The sequence below is a fragment of the Neoarius graeffei genome, chromosome 22 (genome assembly GCF_027579695.1).
Source record: "Neoarius graeffei isolate fNeoGra1 chromosome 22, fNeoGra1.pri, whole genome shotgun sequence".
Taxonomy (NCBI): Eukaryota; Metazoa; Chordata; class Actinopteri; order Siluriformes; family Ariidae; genus Neoarius; species Neoarius graeffei.
In genome coordinates, this window is record NC_083590.1 from 52,925,074 (window position 1) to 52,943,822 (window position 18,749).

At 41.0% G+C, this 18,749-nt stretch overlaps 1 protein-coding gene across 1 annotated transcript in view; it reads left to right on the forward strand.

Moving 5' to 3' along the window:
• The window catches only part of ubap2l (ubiquitin associated protein 2-like), a 161,324-nt gene that overhangs the window by 25,097 nt on the left and 117,478 nt on the right, over positions 1–18,749 (forward strand). Inside the window, 3 exon segments of the mRNA XM_060904950.1 lie at positions 4,781–4,858; positions 9,553–9,663; positions 12,841–13,015. Coding sequence (XP_060760933.1) covers positions 4,781–4,858; positions 9,553–9,663; positions 12,841–13,015 — 364 coding nt within the window.

The window sequence follows — 18,749 nt, forward strand, 5'->3', positions numbered from 1 at the left end:
ATGCAAATGAGCTGAATTTGCAAAAATTTACTACTAGTTTCCCCAAGGACATATATCCTGAAAATTTGGTGTTTATATCTTGTCTTATTAAAAAAAATGCAACATTTCACCCCTTTTTGGCTCACCTGAGCATACCTGTTAATTAGCTAATTAACAGGTAATTAGGGTTATAAATCACCCCCAAGCAGGTAAGGCTTTGCAAAAATCTCACTAGATTATTCCCCAAAGTCCACCCTTTCAGGAAATGTATGGTTTGTCAATGATTCTCATGATATTTTATTCAGGAATAAAACTTCTTCATGGGCAATAAAAATGCCCATTTAAATCCAGCATAAGGGTGAGTACGCCACCCTCCCCTCTCATCCAGACTTGGGACTGGCCTGTGTGTGTCTTGTGGCTATTAAATAAAGGTGTATTTAAAAAGTTCATTGTACTTCTATTTCTATAAGAATATCTACAGTGGTGAGAATTCAATATCTATAATGTTGAGAATATATGAGCCAAAGTTGAAACCATGACAAAAAAGGAAAATATGTCTCCATCACACAGGGTGGGGTACAGGCAAAGCTTATTCTATAAACAAGTTAGTTGCATGGTGAGGCAAAACGTAGCTTATTCTAAAACTTATACAAACAGTTCATGTAAAACAGTAATCAACAGCATGTGTTAAACGAACAAAGAACAAAGGAAATTTTTAAATGTAACTAAGAAATTGATAGAACAAGAAATGCAAACAATAAAATATCAATGTGAACAAAAAATAAAGATATAATAATGTTAGCAAAATATGAATAATCTTATTTTCATTAATTTCACCTTAAAATGCACGAATATGAATTGAAAAATCAAAATTTTCCAGGGGAGGACCCCCCTCTTTGTGCAAGCACCTGTGGTGCTTGCAGTGGCTGCCTGTGGCAGGCATGGTTCGGGCACTGTGCGCATTCAGGCCACCACATTTTCCATTTGGGCCAGTAACTTTTCAGTTCCACTGGCCCAATGGGCCACGAGTGGTAAATGCTTAAAGTGCTGATGACACGTTTTTGACATCTTTGGCGATGTTTTAGAACATAAAAAGTAATTCCCGATGATCCATATATTAATTCACGAAGGCGCCTATTTTACAAGTTATGATGATAAACGCGGCTATTTGGGCAAATTTGACGGGGCTGCAGCACCCAGGAGACGGAGGAGGAGGAGCTATATGACGTCAGCGAAAGAACCTTCCTCCTAACTTACCAGTTTATTGTTGATGCAACAGGTGTTCAGTTTGTCATTATTAGTATTTTTTTTATTTATATATAAATATAAATAAAAAATAATAAAATTAGTTATTATGCCTTCGCGTTGTGTTGCCGGCTTTTGCTCCAAAACCCACAAGGATGGGGTAAGTTTATTCAAGTTTCCCAGAGATCCCGAGCTGCATGCGAAGTGGGTGAAGCAAGTCAGGCGCACTCGTGACAAGTGGGAGCCCTCACCAACATCCGTCCTGTGCTCTGAACACTTCGATTTGGATTGTTTTGACACCCTTCCCAGCTTAAAGGAATCTCTTGGGTGTTCAGTTCATCACAAACGTGTGTTACTACCATCAGCAGTGCCTACACAGTGTTGCCAGATTGGGAGGTTTCCCGCCCAGTTGAGAGGTTTCAAGTGCATTTTGGTGGGTTTTGAACATATTTTGGGCTGGAAAACGTCAGCAGTATGTGTTGCCAGATACTGCTTAAGTTTTCCAGCCCAAAATATGTTCAAAACCCACCAAAATGCACTTGAAACCGCTCAACTGGGCGGGAAAAATCCCAATCTGGCAACACTGCCAGTATTCCGGAGGGGGTCTACTAGTAGCTATGCCGGATCCAAAGACAGTCCTCCTGTCAGAACATGTGTTGTGGAACGACATAAGATAAAGGTACGTAGAGCTATAGATTCTACATGATAATCATAAATGTAATCATAAAGTCGGCGTGATATCAGTCATGTATTTGCTTGTGAAAGCTTGCGGCTTTCATGTGACTGCCGCCTAGCAACGAGAGGCAAAGGGTAAAGAGGGTAGGCTATCATAGATTCTATTTGGAAGAGATCAACACAATTCTAGACTCCCAGAAGAGGAAGAGCTAGCACTAGAGAGTTCACCGGCGTTTTCATGCGCCATTTCCATTGAGTAGAACCAGAGTAGAACAGCCAGTGAAGCGCAGCGTGTTCTCCCGCTGACGTCACAACATGGCCGCGAGCCACGGACCCAGTTTTCTTGCGCTGTGCAATTAAAAGTTGGATATTCGTGTAACAGCTTCTTTTCATGTAATTATAACGGAAATCTAACGTTTGCCATGTTGTATAGTTTATTTAAGAAATTGCATACAGTCATGTTCGTGTCATCAGCACTTTTAATGTCTAGGCCTGTGATGATAAACTCTAATTTCCGTGTAGATCTATCCTTCGCTTCTTTTTGACTAAGATTGTCCAAGTAATCTGGTAGTAGAGCTTTTTTAGCTGTAGTTTTCTTCGGACGACAGCAACGGACACCGGACATCTCTGCTTGGCCATCTCCGCTTACTGAAGTATGTGAACTGCCAATCAGTGGGTCCTGTATGTATTTACAATTTTTATATGAGTTACAATCAATGGACGACACCCTTTGTCAGCTGTCCACCAATCACAGGCTCTTGTGCCACGATGGTGGTATTTTGATAAATATTTAGAAAATAAAAATTATATTATGAAACCATCAAAAACAAATTAAAAAATCGTAATATAAAAACATACTGGTTCGAGGTAAGGAACACTTTTTTTATTCAGTGATGTTGTTTATTATTAACGCCAATCGTGATTATAAAAGTTTCAAGTTTGACACCTGCCTGCTTCAACCATGCTGCTGGCACATGATGTCCTTGATACTTGTTGCCCTTAGCCAACTGGTATAATTCCATCGTTACTTGAGCCCAGCGCTCGAAACTAACGGTGTCCCGGCGTCCCGGGGACCATAAAAAATGTCATCGGGACACAAAATTATCATATCTGGGACAATCCCGGGACAATGGAAAAAAATAGATCTAGAAAAAAAGTTCTACATTAATATTATTTACAAAGCCGTAACACATACGTAGACATTCACCTAATTTGTCAATTTTAAAACGTTAACAGCGAAAAATACATAGTAGCTACACTTTCGATGCGCCTGCATCCGTAGGCTACAGAGCAGCGCATTCTGTTCTAGAATCTTCGGCCGGAGTCCGCATTATATGGACTTGGAATGGAATTGCTACCGCACACGCTGCGCCGACTCTTGCCAGAACAAAAATGCTGAAGTGGTTGAAGCGGACCGACCGCGGGGAAGAAACTGAAAGCCCAGACATAACGTCTCCGGGACCTTCAGGATCCAAAGTGTCCTCGCCTGGTCTGCAGGCAACGCTAGCAACTGAATGAACTGAATGAACACTGTTAGACACGTTATAAAATACAACAGGAATGATGTGGATGATATTGACGGAAGATACCGTTCAACAGAATAAGTGAGTTTTCTTGGTGTCTTTCTAGTTCAGAAAGTTTAGTCAGTCAGCAGCACAACTAGGCTCGGACCTGGCACTATGCTGATGTTGCTAACATTTGCACCCACGTTTCGGCAGCGAAAGTTCATAAAAATGGATAACGGTAATGGATAACGGAAAGTTCATAAAATGGATAACGGAAAGTTCATAAAAATGGATAACGGTAATGGATAATGGAAAGTTCATAAAATGGATAACGGAAAGTTCATAAAAATTGATAACGGTAATGGTGAAAATTATAAGTTGGCCTTATAAGTGCCAACAGATATTCAAGGTATAAGTAGATGAAATGAACATAAAAGGGGTCTTATTTTCAACTAAAGTGTACTGCAGATGTAGGGAGTTGAAACATTTTCTGAATGAGCTAGTTGGCCCCTTTAAATAAACGGGTATCTATTCATACAGTGAGATCGCCAAAGTTTAATAAACTGAAAATGCAATAACTGTAATTTTGAAGTAGATGATGTATAGGACATGTGTCGCTTGTGTCTTGTGACTTATTGTAAAAATGATATAAAGGGTTCAAAATCGCATAGTTACAAATATAATAGTAACTTCATATGATAATATTAACCACTGGTTATTTCAGAGAGGAAAAAACTGGGGACACTATTGCTTCCATTCGGGACAATACAACACAGAATTCGGGACCACTGGGGGACACAGAAAAAAAGTTAATTTCGAGCCCTGCTTGAGCCCCTCTGAGCTGAGCTTTTCTAGTACACTCGAACACACGCATACTTCGAATTATAACCAAAAACAAGGAAATTTCCATGATTTCCTCAAAATATTTGTACTTGTATATTTTGTGTTGAACTTTTTAATGCCTTTCCCGTGAAACGAGATGAGCTACTTTAGACTGGTTCCCTGCTCTCTTGGCGCCTGTGTTGCTTAGGTTGCCAGCACTAACATTTTTTTTGTCCTTCCCATTAGTTTTACTCGTCCTTGCACAGACTTTAGTCGTCTGGGATGATCGGACATGAGATTTTTCGAGTGTGGGATAGTTATCCTGGATTGCATGTCTTTGATGCACGTTCTGTTCTTGCACCATGTGTTCGAGTGATTGTGTTGCATCCACAGTCTTTCCAACACTGGCATTTTGTTTGCACAGAAAACGGCCATCGTTTAATCCACTGTGTGTTGGATGGAGTGGTGACCTATAAAGTGTAGGTCCTGAAGTACATCTCTGTGTTTCAAACTTCTTTAGCATGTTTTTTTATCACTCTGTCCCCTTCCTCCAGGCCACCGCTGAGCAGATCCGACTCGCGCAGATGATCTCGGACCACAACGATGCTGACTTTGAGGAAAAGGTCAAGCAGGTCAGGAGCATTTTTAAATCTCTTTGTGTAAAATCACACCTGAATTTCAGCTCCGGAAGGAACTGGTGTGATGAGGAGCAGCTGAAATCCCACTTAGTGCCACTCAGATGATATATATTATATTTATTATATTATATTTATTATATTATATTTATTATATATATATATATTTTTTTTTCTTTTCATGCCTTAGATTAAACAGACCTCACTGGACAGATTCTGTAATCTTGGGGGGGGGGGGTTGCTCTGATGTCTGCTCATTATAATACAATCCCAGAGTCAGCATACATCTAGTGATGGTTTTAACTTAAAAATACTAGGCGATTAGAGAACGTATGAGCTCAGTATTGTGATAATTTATGGCACGATACTCTGGATAATGCTTGATAGTTTTCTACTGTCTGAGTCTTTAACACCTGTAAAATGTCTGCTCCTTTTTGCAAATCCACCTTGTTAATGTTGTTGGCAGTAGGCTGCTCAGTCATGAACTGTCCTGTTCATACCCGGCACACTGGAAACCCCTTCATAGGCTCCCTCTGTAGTGATGAAGGGAACAGCGTGTGCAAGATAAACTATAGAGCTGTTACCGGATGCTTTCTCTCAGTGTCCGTCTGGGTCCGAGAGCAACGTAAAGCTCTAACATTCAGGTCACTCAACTAAGATCATTCAGAATGAAGAAAACGTGAATGTTTGTGTTTTAAAGGTGCAATAGCTGACCAGTTTATTTGTAGTAATAACCAGGAAGATATAAAACGTGAAAAGATTAAAGCCAATGGTTTTCTTTAACTGTAAAATGCGTTCCACAGACAATAAATAAGGGTTGTTTTACAATCAGGGTACGCAAGCTAAAAATCACATTTAACACTCATTATCTTCAATATCAAAAGGCTTGGCGAAATAAACTTGTTGTAGCCCTGTGATAGCTCTATTTACCATGCAAAACAAATTTGGTGATAACGTTATTTTTGGTCATAGACATGATCATTCTATACTTTTTCTAGTATTCTAACATGGAGAGACAGAATATCAAAACGAAAATCCAGAAAATAACTCTTTTAATTGATTTTGTATTTCATTGAGGGAAATAAGTATTTGATCCCTCTAGCCAAAAGCACTTGATACTTGGTGGCAAAGCCTTTGTTTGCAAGCACAGCCGACAGACGTTTGTTGTAGTTAACCACAAGGTTAGCGCACACATCAGGGGGAATTTTGGCCCACTCTTCTTTGCAGATCCTCTCTAAATCATTAAGGTTGGTGGGCTGTCGCTTGGCAACTCGGACCTTCAGCTCCCTCCATAGATTTTTGATTGGATTGAGGTCCGGAGACTGGCTGGGCCACTCCATGACCTTAATGTAGTTCTTCTTGAGCCACTCCTTTGTTGCCTTTGCTGTATGCTTCTGGTCGTTGTCATGTTGGAAGACCCGACCACGGCCCATTTTCAACTTCCTGGCAGAGGGGAGGAGGTTGTCCCTCAGGACTGCACGGTACATGGCTCCATCCATCTTCCCACTGATGCGGTGAAGTAGCCCTGTGCCCTTGGCAGAGAAACACCCCCAAAACATAATGCTTCCACCTCCATGCTTGACGGTGGGCACAGTGTTCCTGGGGTCAGAGGCAGCATTTTTCTTCGAGTAGAGTTTAGGCCAAATAGTTCAATTTTGGTCTCGTCTGACCACAGAACCTTCTCCCAGTCACTTTGTACATCTTTGAGGTGATCATTGGCATACTTTAGGTGGGCCTCCACATGTGCCTTCTTAAGCAGGAGTACCTTTCGGGCACTGCAGGATTTTAATCCATTGCGGCGCAAAGTGTTGCCAATTGTTTTCCTGGTGACTGTGGTCCCAGCTGCCTTGAGGTCATTCACTAACTCCCGCTCTGTGGTTGCAGGCCGATTTCTCACCGTTCTCATGATCATTGCCACCCCACGAGGTGAAATCTTCTGTAGAGCACCAGACCGAGGTCTATCGATGGCCATGTTATACTTCTTAAATTTTCTCACAATTGCACCACTGGTTGTTACTTTAATCCCCAGCATCTTGCTAATGTTTTTGTAGCCCATTCCAGATTTGTGCAGGTCAACAATCCTGTGTCTGAGGTCCTGAGAGAGTTCTTTGGTCTTACCCATGTTGGAGAGTTTGGAATCTGATTGTCTGATTCTGTGAACAGGTGTCTTTCATACAGGTGATTAGTTCGAACCGGTGTCTTCAATTCAGGTAACAAGTTGATTGGGCGTGTCTAACTGGTCTGTGAAAGCCAGAACTCCTAATGCATACTAGGGGATCAAATACTTTATTTTCCCTCAATGAAATACAAATCAATTAATATATATTCTTTAAAGTTATTTTCTGGATTTTCTTTTTGATATTCTGTCTCTCCATGTTAGAATACATCTACCATTAAAAGTATAGAATGATCATGTCTTTATTAGTGGGCAAAGCAACAAAATCAGCAAGGGATCAAATACTTTTTACTCTCACTGTAGCTCCAAAAGGGATGCACTTAAATCATTCTTTATACCATAAAACACATATTTGGTTCCATATCATTAGAAACATAGTTAAGTTTTAATGTTGAATGGCAGTAAGTTTTCAGACTATTTTGATCAAATTAGAATGCAATTGTGTCAAAACAAGTGTCCTCTCCGAGACAGCTAATTTTTCAATATAAAATAACACATCTCAAATGATTTTCATCCTAAAATGTGGTCAAGATATTGGGACATAAATATTAGAGACAACGAACACAAAGCTTACAGCCTTATATTTAAAAGCACTGTGGAAGTCGTGGATTCTGAATTGTCAAAAAAAAAAACCCCGTCCTCTCCGAGAATCACTTCATTTGTTTCTCCCAGCCCTGCTTAAAGCTACACTTCATCTTCTTTATCTTATAGCAGATTACACAAAACTACCATACACACGTCAAAAAATGACCTGAAATCTGTTCTTTAACTTGTCCTTCACTTAAACTGGTACGAGAACCAGTTTGAATCAATTTGAATTTTGGACCCCTGTGACAAACTTTGTCCCCTGATTGTAAAACAACCCCTAACCAAAGTAATGCCACCTCAGTATGGGTTTATTTTAAATTTGTCTAAATATTTTGGAGCTTTCTGTTCCTGAACTTTACTCATTAGGTCTGGGTTTACTTTTGTGCTTGGCCCCCTTAATATAACATTTTGATGATATGGGTTGATTTTTCAAAACTCTAACAAAATAATAAATAAATCACAGATCCCCCAGCAATCCTTCATGGATCTCTGGGATTCCCTGGACTCCACTTTGAGAGGTACTGGTTTAAGGTGTGGCCTCAGCAGGAGTGTATTAAGTAGGCCGAACTAGGGATGGCGAAAACTAAAAAAAAATCTTGACCGACCACCGAGCCTCATTAGCCGGTTAAAGTCGGTTAACCTATGAGTTTAAACAGGGATGCAAATGGCGCGCCTTTTGGCGGATGCCGCCTTTTTCACGGCTGAATCGTGCCGATCCGTTTTTTTTTTTGGATTTGGAGTGTCTGAATAATTTCATCAGAGTAAATTCTGTATTAAAATTACTAAATAAGCAAATGCCGTTACAGTTCATGAAACATAGGAAGTATGAGAAGACGACAGTAAATCAGAAAGCTGCGCACGTTTTCGCGGAAGCTGTGCAAATGTGCGCAGCTTTCTGATTTACTGTCGTCTTCTCATACTTCCTATGTTTCATGAACTGTAACGGCATTTGCTTATTTAGTAATTTTAATACAGAATTTACTCTGATGAAATTATTCAGACACTCCAACGCGCCCCCCCCCCCCCCCCCCCCCAAAAATCGGATCTGCACGATTCGGCCGTGAAAAAGTTGGCATCTGCGCCTTTAGTTTGTGTGGAGAGATATGATCTGCAATAACATGCATTGTTGGCTACAGACCGAAACATACTTTCAGAATGCACTGGCCAAGGCAGGACTAAACTCGATGTGCCTTCTAATAATTAAAAAAAAAAAAAAAATAGTAATTTGTAAGCTAAAAAGCCTGTGTCTACACTTTTTTTTTTTCTTCTTCTTTCGCCAAGTGGCAACTGTCTTCAACTGGGGTGGGAGGGTGGGACATGACTGAATGGGTGTTTCTGATTTGTCAGCTGTCGTCCTTACACCGCATAGCATGCCCCAAGCGTTTACAACACAGAATTCCAGGGTCTCCGCTCCAAAATCGGCAGCTTCAAAATGATTTATTTATTTTTAACCAACAACCAAAAAAAAATTAACCGGTTGACATTGATTCGGTCAACCACCGGTCAAACGGTCATCGGTTAACATCCCTAGGCGGAATCCCTTTAGAAGACTGACTTCTTGTCCAGAATGCTTGGTGTTTGGCTGGGCTTCCTGTCAAGCATTTTATAGATGCAGCCCACTGTAGATCCTGGAGGTGGGCACAAGGATTTAAAAAAAAGTCAAACCCACTCCGTTAACTTTAACAATGTATGAAACCTGCCTTTGTTTTTTGTTGCTGAGCAGTATGAAAATATTTTGTGTCTAGTTAACAGTATAATGTCTGTGTTCATTAACTATAACGGATTTTAGAGATGTGGGTTTTTTGTTTGTTTTTTTTGGTAGTGGTTTTCTAAGGACAGTTAGAACCTAGTACAACTTTGTGTGCGCGTGCATGTTCACTAATTTTAACGTGAGTTGTTGAACCATGGTCTCTTCTGTCATGTCCAGTTAGTTGACATCACTGGGAAGGACCAAGACGAGTCCATGATAGCGCTGCATGATTGCAACGGAGATGTGAACAGAGCCATCAACGTGCTGCTGGAGGGTAGCCCTGACACCGTGAGTGCTCATCACCAGCTCCTCCTTCCACACTTCCAGCAGTTTTTCTTACTTCAATATTGCCTTCTAAAAGCACTCTACAATCTATTACGGAGTTGTTTTTATACACACAACTCTGTCTGAAGAGCTGAAGTGTTATTTTCTGTCTCCTGCAGTTGTGTGCGCGCAAAAGAGACTGTAGAGTGACCTCACACTAGGGATCGACCGATGTGTTTTTTTTTTTTTTTTTTTTTTTTTTTTTTTTCAGGGCCGATACCGATTATTATGGAATTGGGATGCCGATAACCGATATGTGCAACGGATAAATCTAAACATTATAATTCACATGAAATTAAACATAGCACACACTGACCCAGACCTTCATATCCATGAAATGTATGTTTAATTGTAAAATTGAACATGAAATTTTGTGCAGGGAGATGCCAGCAGCATTTGTACAATAAAGTCAAACATTAGTTCGAATAAAATGAGAAATAAAATAATAATAAAATATTCACCAATAAAAAAATAAATCCCTCCCTACTATATTCCAGCTCACCATTTTCAGTGGAAAATAAATGAAAATACACTCTGGATTCTTTTACACTAAGAACCAAGTAAGACTTACCGACTTCAAGTAGTTTTTAAATAATAAATCAAGTGTAGGGAGCTGCCTGCAGCATTTTTTAAAAAGTAAAATCAAACATAAAGTCGGCTATCGCTCCCTATTATGTAACAACTTAACAAGTAACCATCTACATTCTAATGCTTTTAATGCCCAAGCCTAATATTCCCAATTTAGGAGGATTATATTGTAGTGAAGGAAGCATTACATGTAGTTTCAGCGAGACTAGTTGGTTGTAGGCTAATTCAAGTGCTTCCTTCCGTAAGCTAAGTTTGCCTGGCTACACAGATGCAAATGGACAATTTTAACGAGTAGTAGATGAAGAATGTAAACATGTAATGATGTTGTGCTTTTGCAACTTGTGTGTTTGTGACTTATTGCGGCAAAAGCAGCGTGTCCTTACCTTGAAGTGGGATCTGCTTCTGCCCGAGTGCCCATATGGCCGGCTTGAAACAGTTCACAGCGTTTAGCTACGCGTGTCGATTGGCTATATCTCTTGTGCCAGACAAATCATATGTTATGGTGGGCGGGACCGTGTTCTTGAACTCAGAGAGGCGAGTGCAGGAAAGGACGTGCAGTGACAGTCGCGTTAGGAACGAAATGGCTGCAAAAAGGCATGTTATCGGCATATCGGTGGAAATTATGGCCGATACCGATAACCCTAAAAATGCAGAATATCGGCCAGGCCGATTATCGGTCGACCCCTACTTCACACGTCCCATGATTCATAGCACGGCTGCCATTTTTGTGTGTCGAACAATATGCACGGTCCCAAAAGTCAGGACCCCGTGAGAGAAGCTACCTGTATTTATTATTTACAACATGCGCTCTACATGTTCACCATTACACTGCAGACATTTTCTCACTTTTCCTGCGGCATCTGTTTTTTTTTTTTTGGTTCCTCGTTTTTCAGATACCCTGTATGATGTATACCATCCCAATTATTTAAAAAAAAAAGCTGTTGGTTGTTAAGGTTCATACCTGTGTTGTCATTAGGGGTGTTCACACGGCAACTTTTACTCCGGTGTAGCACCGGGGCTGCCCCGGTAGAGCGTTCACACGGTACAAAGTTATACCGGTGTCGCCCCTGAAAGCTGCTTAAACCGGTGCAAATCTAACCCTGCTCGGGAGGTGGTTTAAGAAATTTACTCCAGAGTAAATGCTAGTTTGCGGGGCGGCACCAATATAAAACGGGCCGTCTGAACGCTACAGGGGTAGACTCGCTACGCGTCAGGAGAGTTGATTACATACGGGCATCGCATAATTTGCGCTTCCAAAATGGCGAATATCAACAACAACAGAACTGCGTGTCTTCCAGTGTTGCCAGATTGGGCGGTTTTAAGTGCATTTTGGCGGATTTGAACATATTTTGGGCTGGAAAACGTCAGCAGTATCTGGCAACACTGGTGTCTTCATCCACATTGTTTTCCCGGCGCTTGGTGATGCCATGACAACCGGGAAAAGGAAATACATTTTCACGCATGCGCATATTTCATTTCCGCATTATTACTATCGTATAGCACGGTCGCAAAAACTGCCGTGTGAACGCAAGTGGGGCTGCACCGGCGCGAACACGCTTCTCTCTAGTAAGCAGGTTTGTGACGTGTGAACGCTCCACAAAATTTACACCGGTGTAAGATATATCGCAACAAAATACATCGGTGCAGCATCGATGCAAATATGTGCCGTGTGAACACCCCTATTGTGAGCTGAAATGATTGAGATGGTAAAATGATCTCTGTGTAGATGGCGATGAATGCTGTGGAGTTGAAACGTATATATTTGCGAAGAGTTTTGAGCCCTTAGTGTTCCAAAGTTAGATTTTATTTAGCTGATGTTTTATATTTTTTGCTTTTGTTTTTTAATTTGTGTCCAATGTTCTGTTGAAATGCTGACCTGCTGTCCCAGTCGACCCCAAAATGTGAAAGAAATGCAAATCCTTTCATAAACTATTGCACACTGCTTTGCCTCATCATCTGCCTATTGATTGAGCCACAGAATGGCAGGCACTCCTGGTGAGCAGGAACCTGTAAACTGAAATCTGTTCATGCGTGCCATATGATGAACTCCTCTTGAATATTGTCATGAGTCATGTGATCTGTTTGACTGGTAACTACTTGGGTAGAGTGAGCGAACGGTGGGTTTTTTTTTTCTTTTTTTTAAAATCGTTTAAGTATTAAAAGTTTAGTTGTTTTTATCTAAGTGCTGGCTTAAAGAGAGAGGTTTGGGGAAAAAGTCTTGTTTTTCATTAAAAGGTTGTAATTATCATATGGAAATATTGCGTATGAAGACTGCTCACACTGGAAACCCCTCCATACGCTGTCTGTAGTGATGAAGGGGACGGCATGTGTTCGAGCTGCTGCTGCTGCTGCTGGATACTCGATGTCAGTGTCCAACAGCAACGTAAAACTCCGATATGCAATGTAGATTCCTTTCTTTGAAACTTAAGTCAAACGGGTTGGATGAAAGGATTGTACACAGCATGTGCACGCTTAATAACCAGTCCTTGATTAGCTGATGCAGTTTTGTACTCAAGGTTGGGCCTTGTTTAAAGATTTCTCTTGTGCCCACAGGATTCATGGGAAATGGTTGGAAAGAAAAAGGGGGTGTCGGGACAGAAGGAAATTGCACAGACAGATGGAGGTGAAGAAGGGAAGGAGAATCGAGAGCGAGGAGGAGAGAGAGACGTAGCACGTCGTAGAGGTGGGGCTCCGAGGAGGGGGCGTGGAACCAGCCGTGGACGAGAATGTGAGTAGAGAGGGTTTTTTAAATAAGACACAAGTCTCCAGAAAAAAAAAAAAAACCCTGAAAACTATTTTACTTCTTGAAAGAACCAGATCCTGATCTTTGTATAGAAACTTGTGCCCCTGTCATGTTTAGCAGAACCCAAGCGCACTTACAGCTGCTGGATGACACTTTATGATAGGAGTATGATTTTTTTTTTTTAAATTAAATTCACTCCCACTGCAAGAACCTGAACACCTCCGGTGTAGCGTTGGGCAGTGTATTACGGTATTTTTTTTTTTTTTTTGAGCATTAATTAAGCATAGTCGAGATTTTTGGAAGGAGGTTCGGGTTTGCGAGAGTAGAAAACTGTAATTCATAGAAATATGATGGTCTTAAACTAAGAAATTTAAAGTTTCTTGATCTTAAAAGCATCGTGGATTCCTAAAAGTTATTTAAAAAAAAATTCTATATTTGTTTTTGTTTTCCATTCAGTATTTGGGACCAAAATCTTTCCCCCTACTCTTAAAGGAGATACACAGAGCCTTTATTTTTAAATGAATTTCTGAGTGGATAGCATCTCCATCCTTGACGTCACAGCAGGAACCGGTTTTAAGGCCGAGGCCTTTTACAGCTATAGACCCAAGTCATATAAATAAAAATTTATGGTGAAAGTAAGACATACCGTTACTGACTTGCTCAACTGAGGCCCTGTCCACACGGCAACGGATTCAGGTGAATCCGATAAAATTGTTTATCGTTTCGGCCTGGCGTCCACACGGCACCGGCGTTTTGGGTGCCCCAAAACGAAATCTTTTGAGAACGGGTTCCAGAGTGAAAAAATCTGGCAACGGCGCCGTTGCGAAGTCGTCTGGATGAGTAGAACGGATTTGTTTACGATGACGTCACAACCACATGACTGTCAGTGCTTCACGCCGGGTAGAAGTGTAACGAACTCGATGCGAGTTGTCAACAAATCCTATAACTTGGTTCATGAAACGCGCTTACAAAATATTTTCACTGTGAATATTTGTGTAATGGTGCAGAGAGAGAGAGAGAGAGAGAGAGAGAGAATAGCCCTTAGGGCAGAGTCTTTAGTCCAAACACTGCGGAAGCAGTACCAAACCGCACACCGCCCGTGCGCTTTCCAAAAACAATCCTGCCAGCAAACGTAGGAAAAAAAAGGAGCAATCTCGCCTCTTCCGATGTTGGTTTAAGTCCGACAATACATTCCTCAAAAAGGGCGTAGAAGAACAAAGTAATCCATCAGCGTGTAGCATTCAATTTATTCCGGACCATTAAAGAATTCTGGAGGATATCAGAATGTTGGCGTACCGGCTTCCATCTACCCCTGTTCATTCCTCTTTCCACGTCTCCATTCAAAAAACGAGCACGTGATTTAAAGGGACTATAGCCATAGGGCAGGGAGTGAGAAGGTGTGCGCGTGTGACAGTGACAGGGAAGAACCTAGGCTCATGCTCGCCCTGAATTTCTCTTCAAGTGAAGGCAGAAGAACGTTCAGCGCCTGGCCAGGCTTTCTATGTATTAATTTACATAGACGTTTTAATATGAAATTTAAATAAGTGTCTTAGACAATAGATACTATTTTACGCTACTGACTAATAATCAAAACTTTGCGGCTAATGCTACAGAAGAAGGGGTTTATGCGCATGCGTCTACTTCTATTGTTCTGGTGTCTCCGATGGGACCGTCTTACAGCGCACGTAGAGGTGTGGCATGTGTATTGCATCGTTTTCAGCAAGCGTTGCCATATGGACCTGATATTTTACTGATCCGTTGTCCATGTGGACGTGATATTTAAAAAAAAAAAAAAAAAAATCTTGTTGTGGTGTGGATGTAGCCTAAGACTGATTTGACTTCACTGATTGTGGGTTGACTCTCATTAAAACAGGATGGGTGCTATAACTTATGCAACATACATGTACATGCATGCATTTTCATTGATGAAATGTAAAAGGCTCATTAAATAATCAGATGAACTGAGAATCACATTCTGAAGCAAATTAAATAATCTTATACCGTTAACTTAAACACACAATACAAGTTACATGGATTAATCTAAATGCAGGTAAACTTTTTTTTTTTTAAAATATATCCAAAGGAGTCCGAGCTTACCTGTCTGTGCTCTCGCTTCTTGAAGGCCGATTTTGGTTTTGAAACAATCTGACTGACTTTCAGTTCTCTGTTCATTCACTTCTTCCATGTAAGGGCGAGATGGCAGCAATATCCAGTTTAGAAATAAGACAGCTGCTCCACTCATTCACTTTTCTTCATACTGTGTACTCTGCCATTACTGCTGGGCTCAGGCGATTACTAAAACCCGCGACGGAACGGGATGCCACCGGTTTTAGCAACAACTGCAGGGAGGGCACTGCCCGAGCGATATGTCCCGTTCCGGCTCAGGTTTTAGCAACAACCCTCGGCACACTGGTGCAACTGAACTCACTTTCCTTTTAAATAAATACCGTATTTTCTGGACTATAGAGCGCACCTGTATATAAGCCGCATCCGCTCTATTTTTAAAAAAAAATAATTAAAAAAAAAGATATACAAGCCGCACCGGGCTATAAGCCGCAGATATCTATGTTGAAAAATGAGATATTTACTGCATGTACAGAACGATTTTGTACTGTAAATGTACATGTATGTACCTGAACAGATTCTTTCCGAACAGTGCCTTTTAACACGGCAGCAACTTTGCTGATTAAAACGGAACAGAACCAAGAGAAAATAACCGGTATTTATTTACCTTCATTTCTCCTGTGTTTGAAACCACAAGTCACTTTAATCATCTTCGCTGGATTTGAAAATAATTACCAGTTAGTAATTTGTCGTGCGTGTTCTATCTGCTAAAGATCTGCTAATTCTTCTTTGCATTGATTTTTCGTCTATCTTATTTTTGATTCTACTTCCGGTTAGAGCGCCCCTAGCGGTGGAAGAAAAATCCACAGAATAGCCGCACCTTTGTATAAGCCGCATGGTTCAAAACCTAGGAAAAAAGTAGCGGCTTATAGTCCAGAAAATACGGTAATACTTGTAGTTTTCTTTAATTGTTGGTACTGCACCCTCTTTTTCAATCCGGGCTTATAGCCAACACCTCCAACAGATCAGAAGTCTCGTACGAGTCCTCAGTAAAATGTGCAGAGCAGAGGAGAGACCACTTCATAGCAGCCCAACGTGCCCGTGAACTTCTCACAAAACGCGTCCAAATCTTTGCGGTTTGAACATTCTCGGGCCATGAATGCAACATAAATCCAGCTTCTGTTGTATTGCTGCACCGGCCAAAAACACATCTACGTGGCATGGCGATAAATTAGCTCAAAATGGAGGATCGGAGTTGCAGTCAGTTCTGTGTTTTAGTATAGCGGAAGTGGCCACGAGACCGATAGACTTCCTGTTGTGACGTTACGGACGTCAAGGTCATTCACTCAGACCACTACAAATCATTTTAATCGTAAAAATGACTATTAGATTTAATGTTAACGCTTAAAACTATTCCTGTGCCATTCTTGAGGTCTCAAGGCATTTATAAACGAAAGTGAGGCCATGGCTCTGCGTGTATGCTTTAACTAAAATGGCAAGGTTTTTATTTCAGTTTTGAACTTTTTTTCCAAGATTATTCATGTTTCAATATCCGCTTCATCCGTTTGAGTCTGCCAGTGAGAAGGTGAGAGAAAACAAGGAGTCTAAAGACACTTGCATCTAAGACGGAAGCTTCTTGAAACGTCTTTGAACGTTCCACAACTTTCCCAGTCTTTTGTTGACTCTCTCCCATCTTTTTTGGAATATGTTGCAGGCATCAAATTCAGAATAAGTGTGTTTTATTTTAAAAAAAAAAAGTCTATTTTGAACATTAAATGTCTGAAATGCATTGTGGTGTGGGTGGGTGTTTTTTCCTTAAATTTTAGAGTCCCAACCTTTTTTTTATTAATCAGGGTTGTAGCAGTGTGTGCGCTGATTCTTAACATCTAAAATTCAACTGGCAAGTTTCATAAAACATGCATTAAGAAAAGCATTTTAAAATGTTAGTTGATAATTTCTGCCTAATGTTATGTGTTCGGAATGAAAGCCAGTTGTGAGTGATGCTCCATGCAGGCTAGGGTGCATCAGTTGCCCCCTAAAAATGAAAAGTTCCTCCGATCGTGATGCATTTTTGTTTTTTTGTTCCTTTTGGTAAGAAAACACACTGGGTGAAATATTTTGACAAAATTCAAAAGTTTAACGGTGGCACCAGGAGCTCAAAGTTATGGGAAAAGCTGGTATTTTATGACTTTGATGACAATTTCGATCACTTTTTTCATGAAACATTATGGCACCTTATAGAGTATACCAAATATCTTAGATACACATTTTTAGTCCATATTCTAAATATATTATCAAGCACAGTTTGAGTTTTAGCTGTTCATTGAATCATTGTTCAACTACCGTATTTATCCTAATAAACGCGCCCGGGCGCGATGCAAAACATGAAGGGGGAGCCAGGCCCAGCGCCAGGAACAGTTTACTAAGGGGGCAATTAGAAATCGCAAGGGGGCAAATATTTTTTCATATAGTGTGTAGTAGTGATGGCGGTCTGACAACGTGTTTCAAACAGTTAACTGCGCCAACCACAAAACCACGGCCCCGAAGGTTGCTTTAGTCCGGGAAAATCATGTGGCATATTACCAGGGCAGTTGCGCTTTATCAACCCCTGTGCCCACCTGTTAACCCTCTTCTCCAATTTTCTCACGGACACGCGTTACAACCGGAAAGATGGCAAACATAAAACAACACACACAAACCTACAGGCAAGTCCTTTACATTTAAAATGCATACAAATAGCTCCGCGGCATGAAAACAAAACGTCAGTGCGAGTCTAAGGTACTTGGCTCGGTGGCCAAAATAATATTTTAAAAAATCAACAGACGCGGCTGCACCAGTAATAGCCTTCCTGACTCGCACCGAGTCAACGCTAACCACTTAATCCACGATCCCAGTTTAGGCGTGTAGGGGACTAAACACTCTGAAGTGATGAATTTCACCCCCGCTGCATGGGGGGTGACGTCAACGACACATATTCTTACGCTATTTGCGAACAAAGCGGACCATATATGAACACATACACCAACATAAACGGAGATAAACTTAGCCTACAAAGAAAGAAAATGGATTCACAATATTGTGATTGAATTCGTTTAATTCGGAAGGGGAAAGACTACTCCCGTAAACTGACTGCATATTACAGGATATTGCAGAGACAGTGCACTTGTAAGTGTACATGTAAACCCCCCGCCCGCCCGCACGACCCCGCCCCTTGTCCTTATCACAGGTCTGTGTGCGCGCGGCTGTGTCAGCATTTCACACATACACCCACAATAACTAGTCCCCAGTAGTTAGGATTGATACACATGTCTAAAACAGGGTTAATATTAAATTCAGACTTTTTGAAATAATCCTACCTTAATACAGTTGAATTCTACGATTGCAACGTAAGAATCATAACCAATCAGATTTGTTCTACCGTGCCAGTTTTAGTAGTGATTTATGTGAAATGTATTTTTGTGCAATGCGCAACCACTTAATATTTCGTATTTGAAAATGTAAATTATTAATACGTCTATAATACATTATATTTTCATAAGAAGAAAATTAAGTGATCTGAGCCTCCGTTGAGGGGGCGGGGCTGTAGCCATGAGGGGGCGATGCCCCCTTTCGCCCCCCCCATGGCGCCGGGCCTGGGGGGAGCGTCAATTTCGAC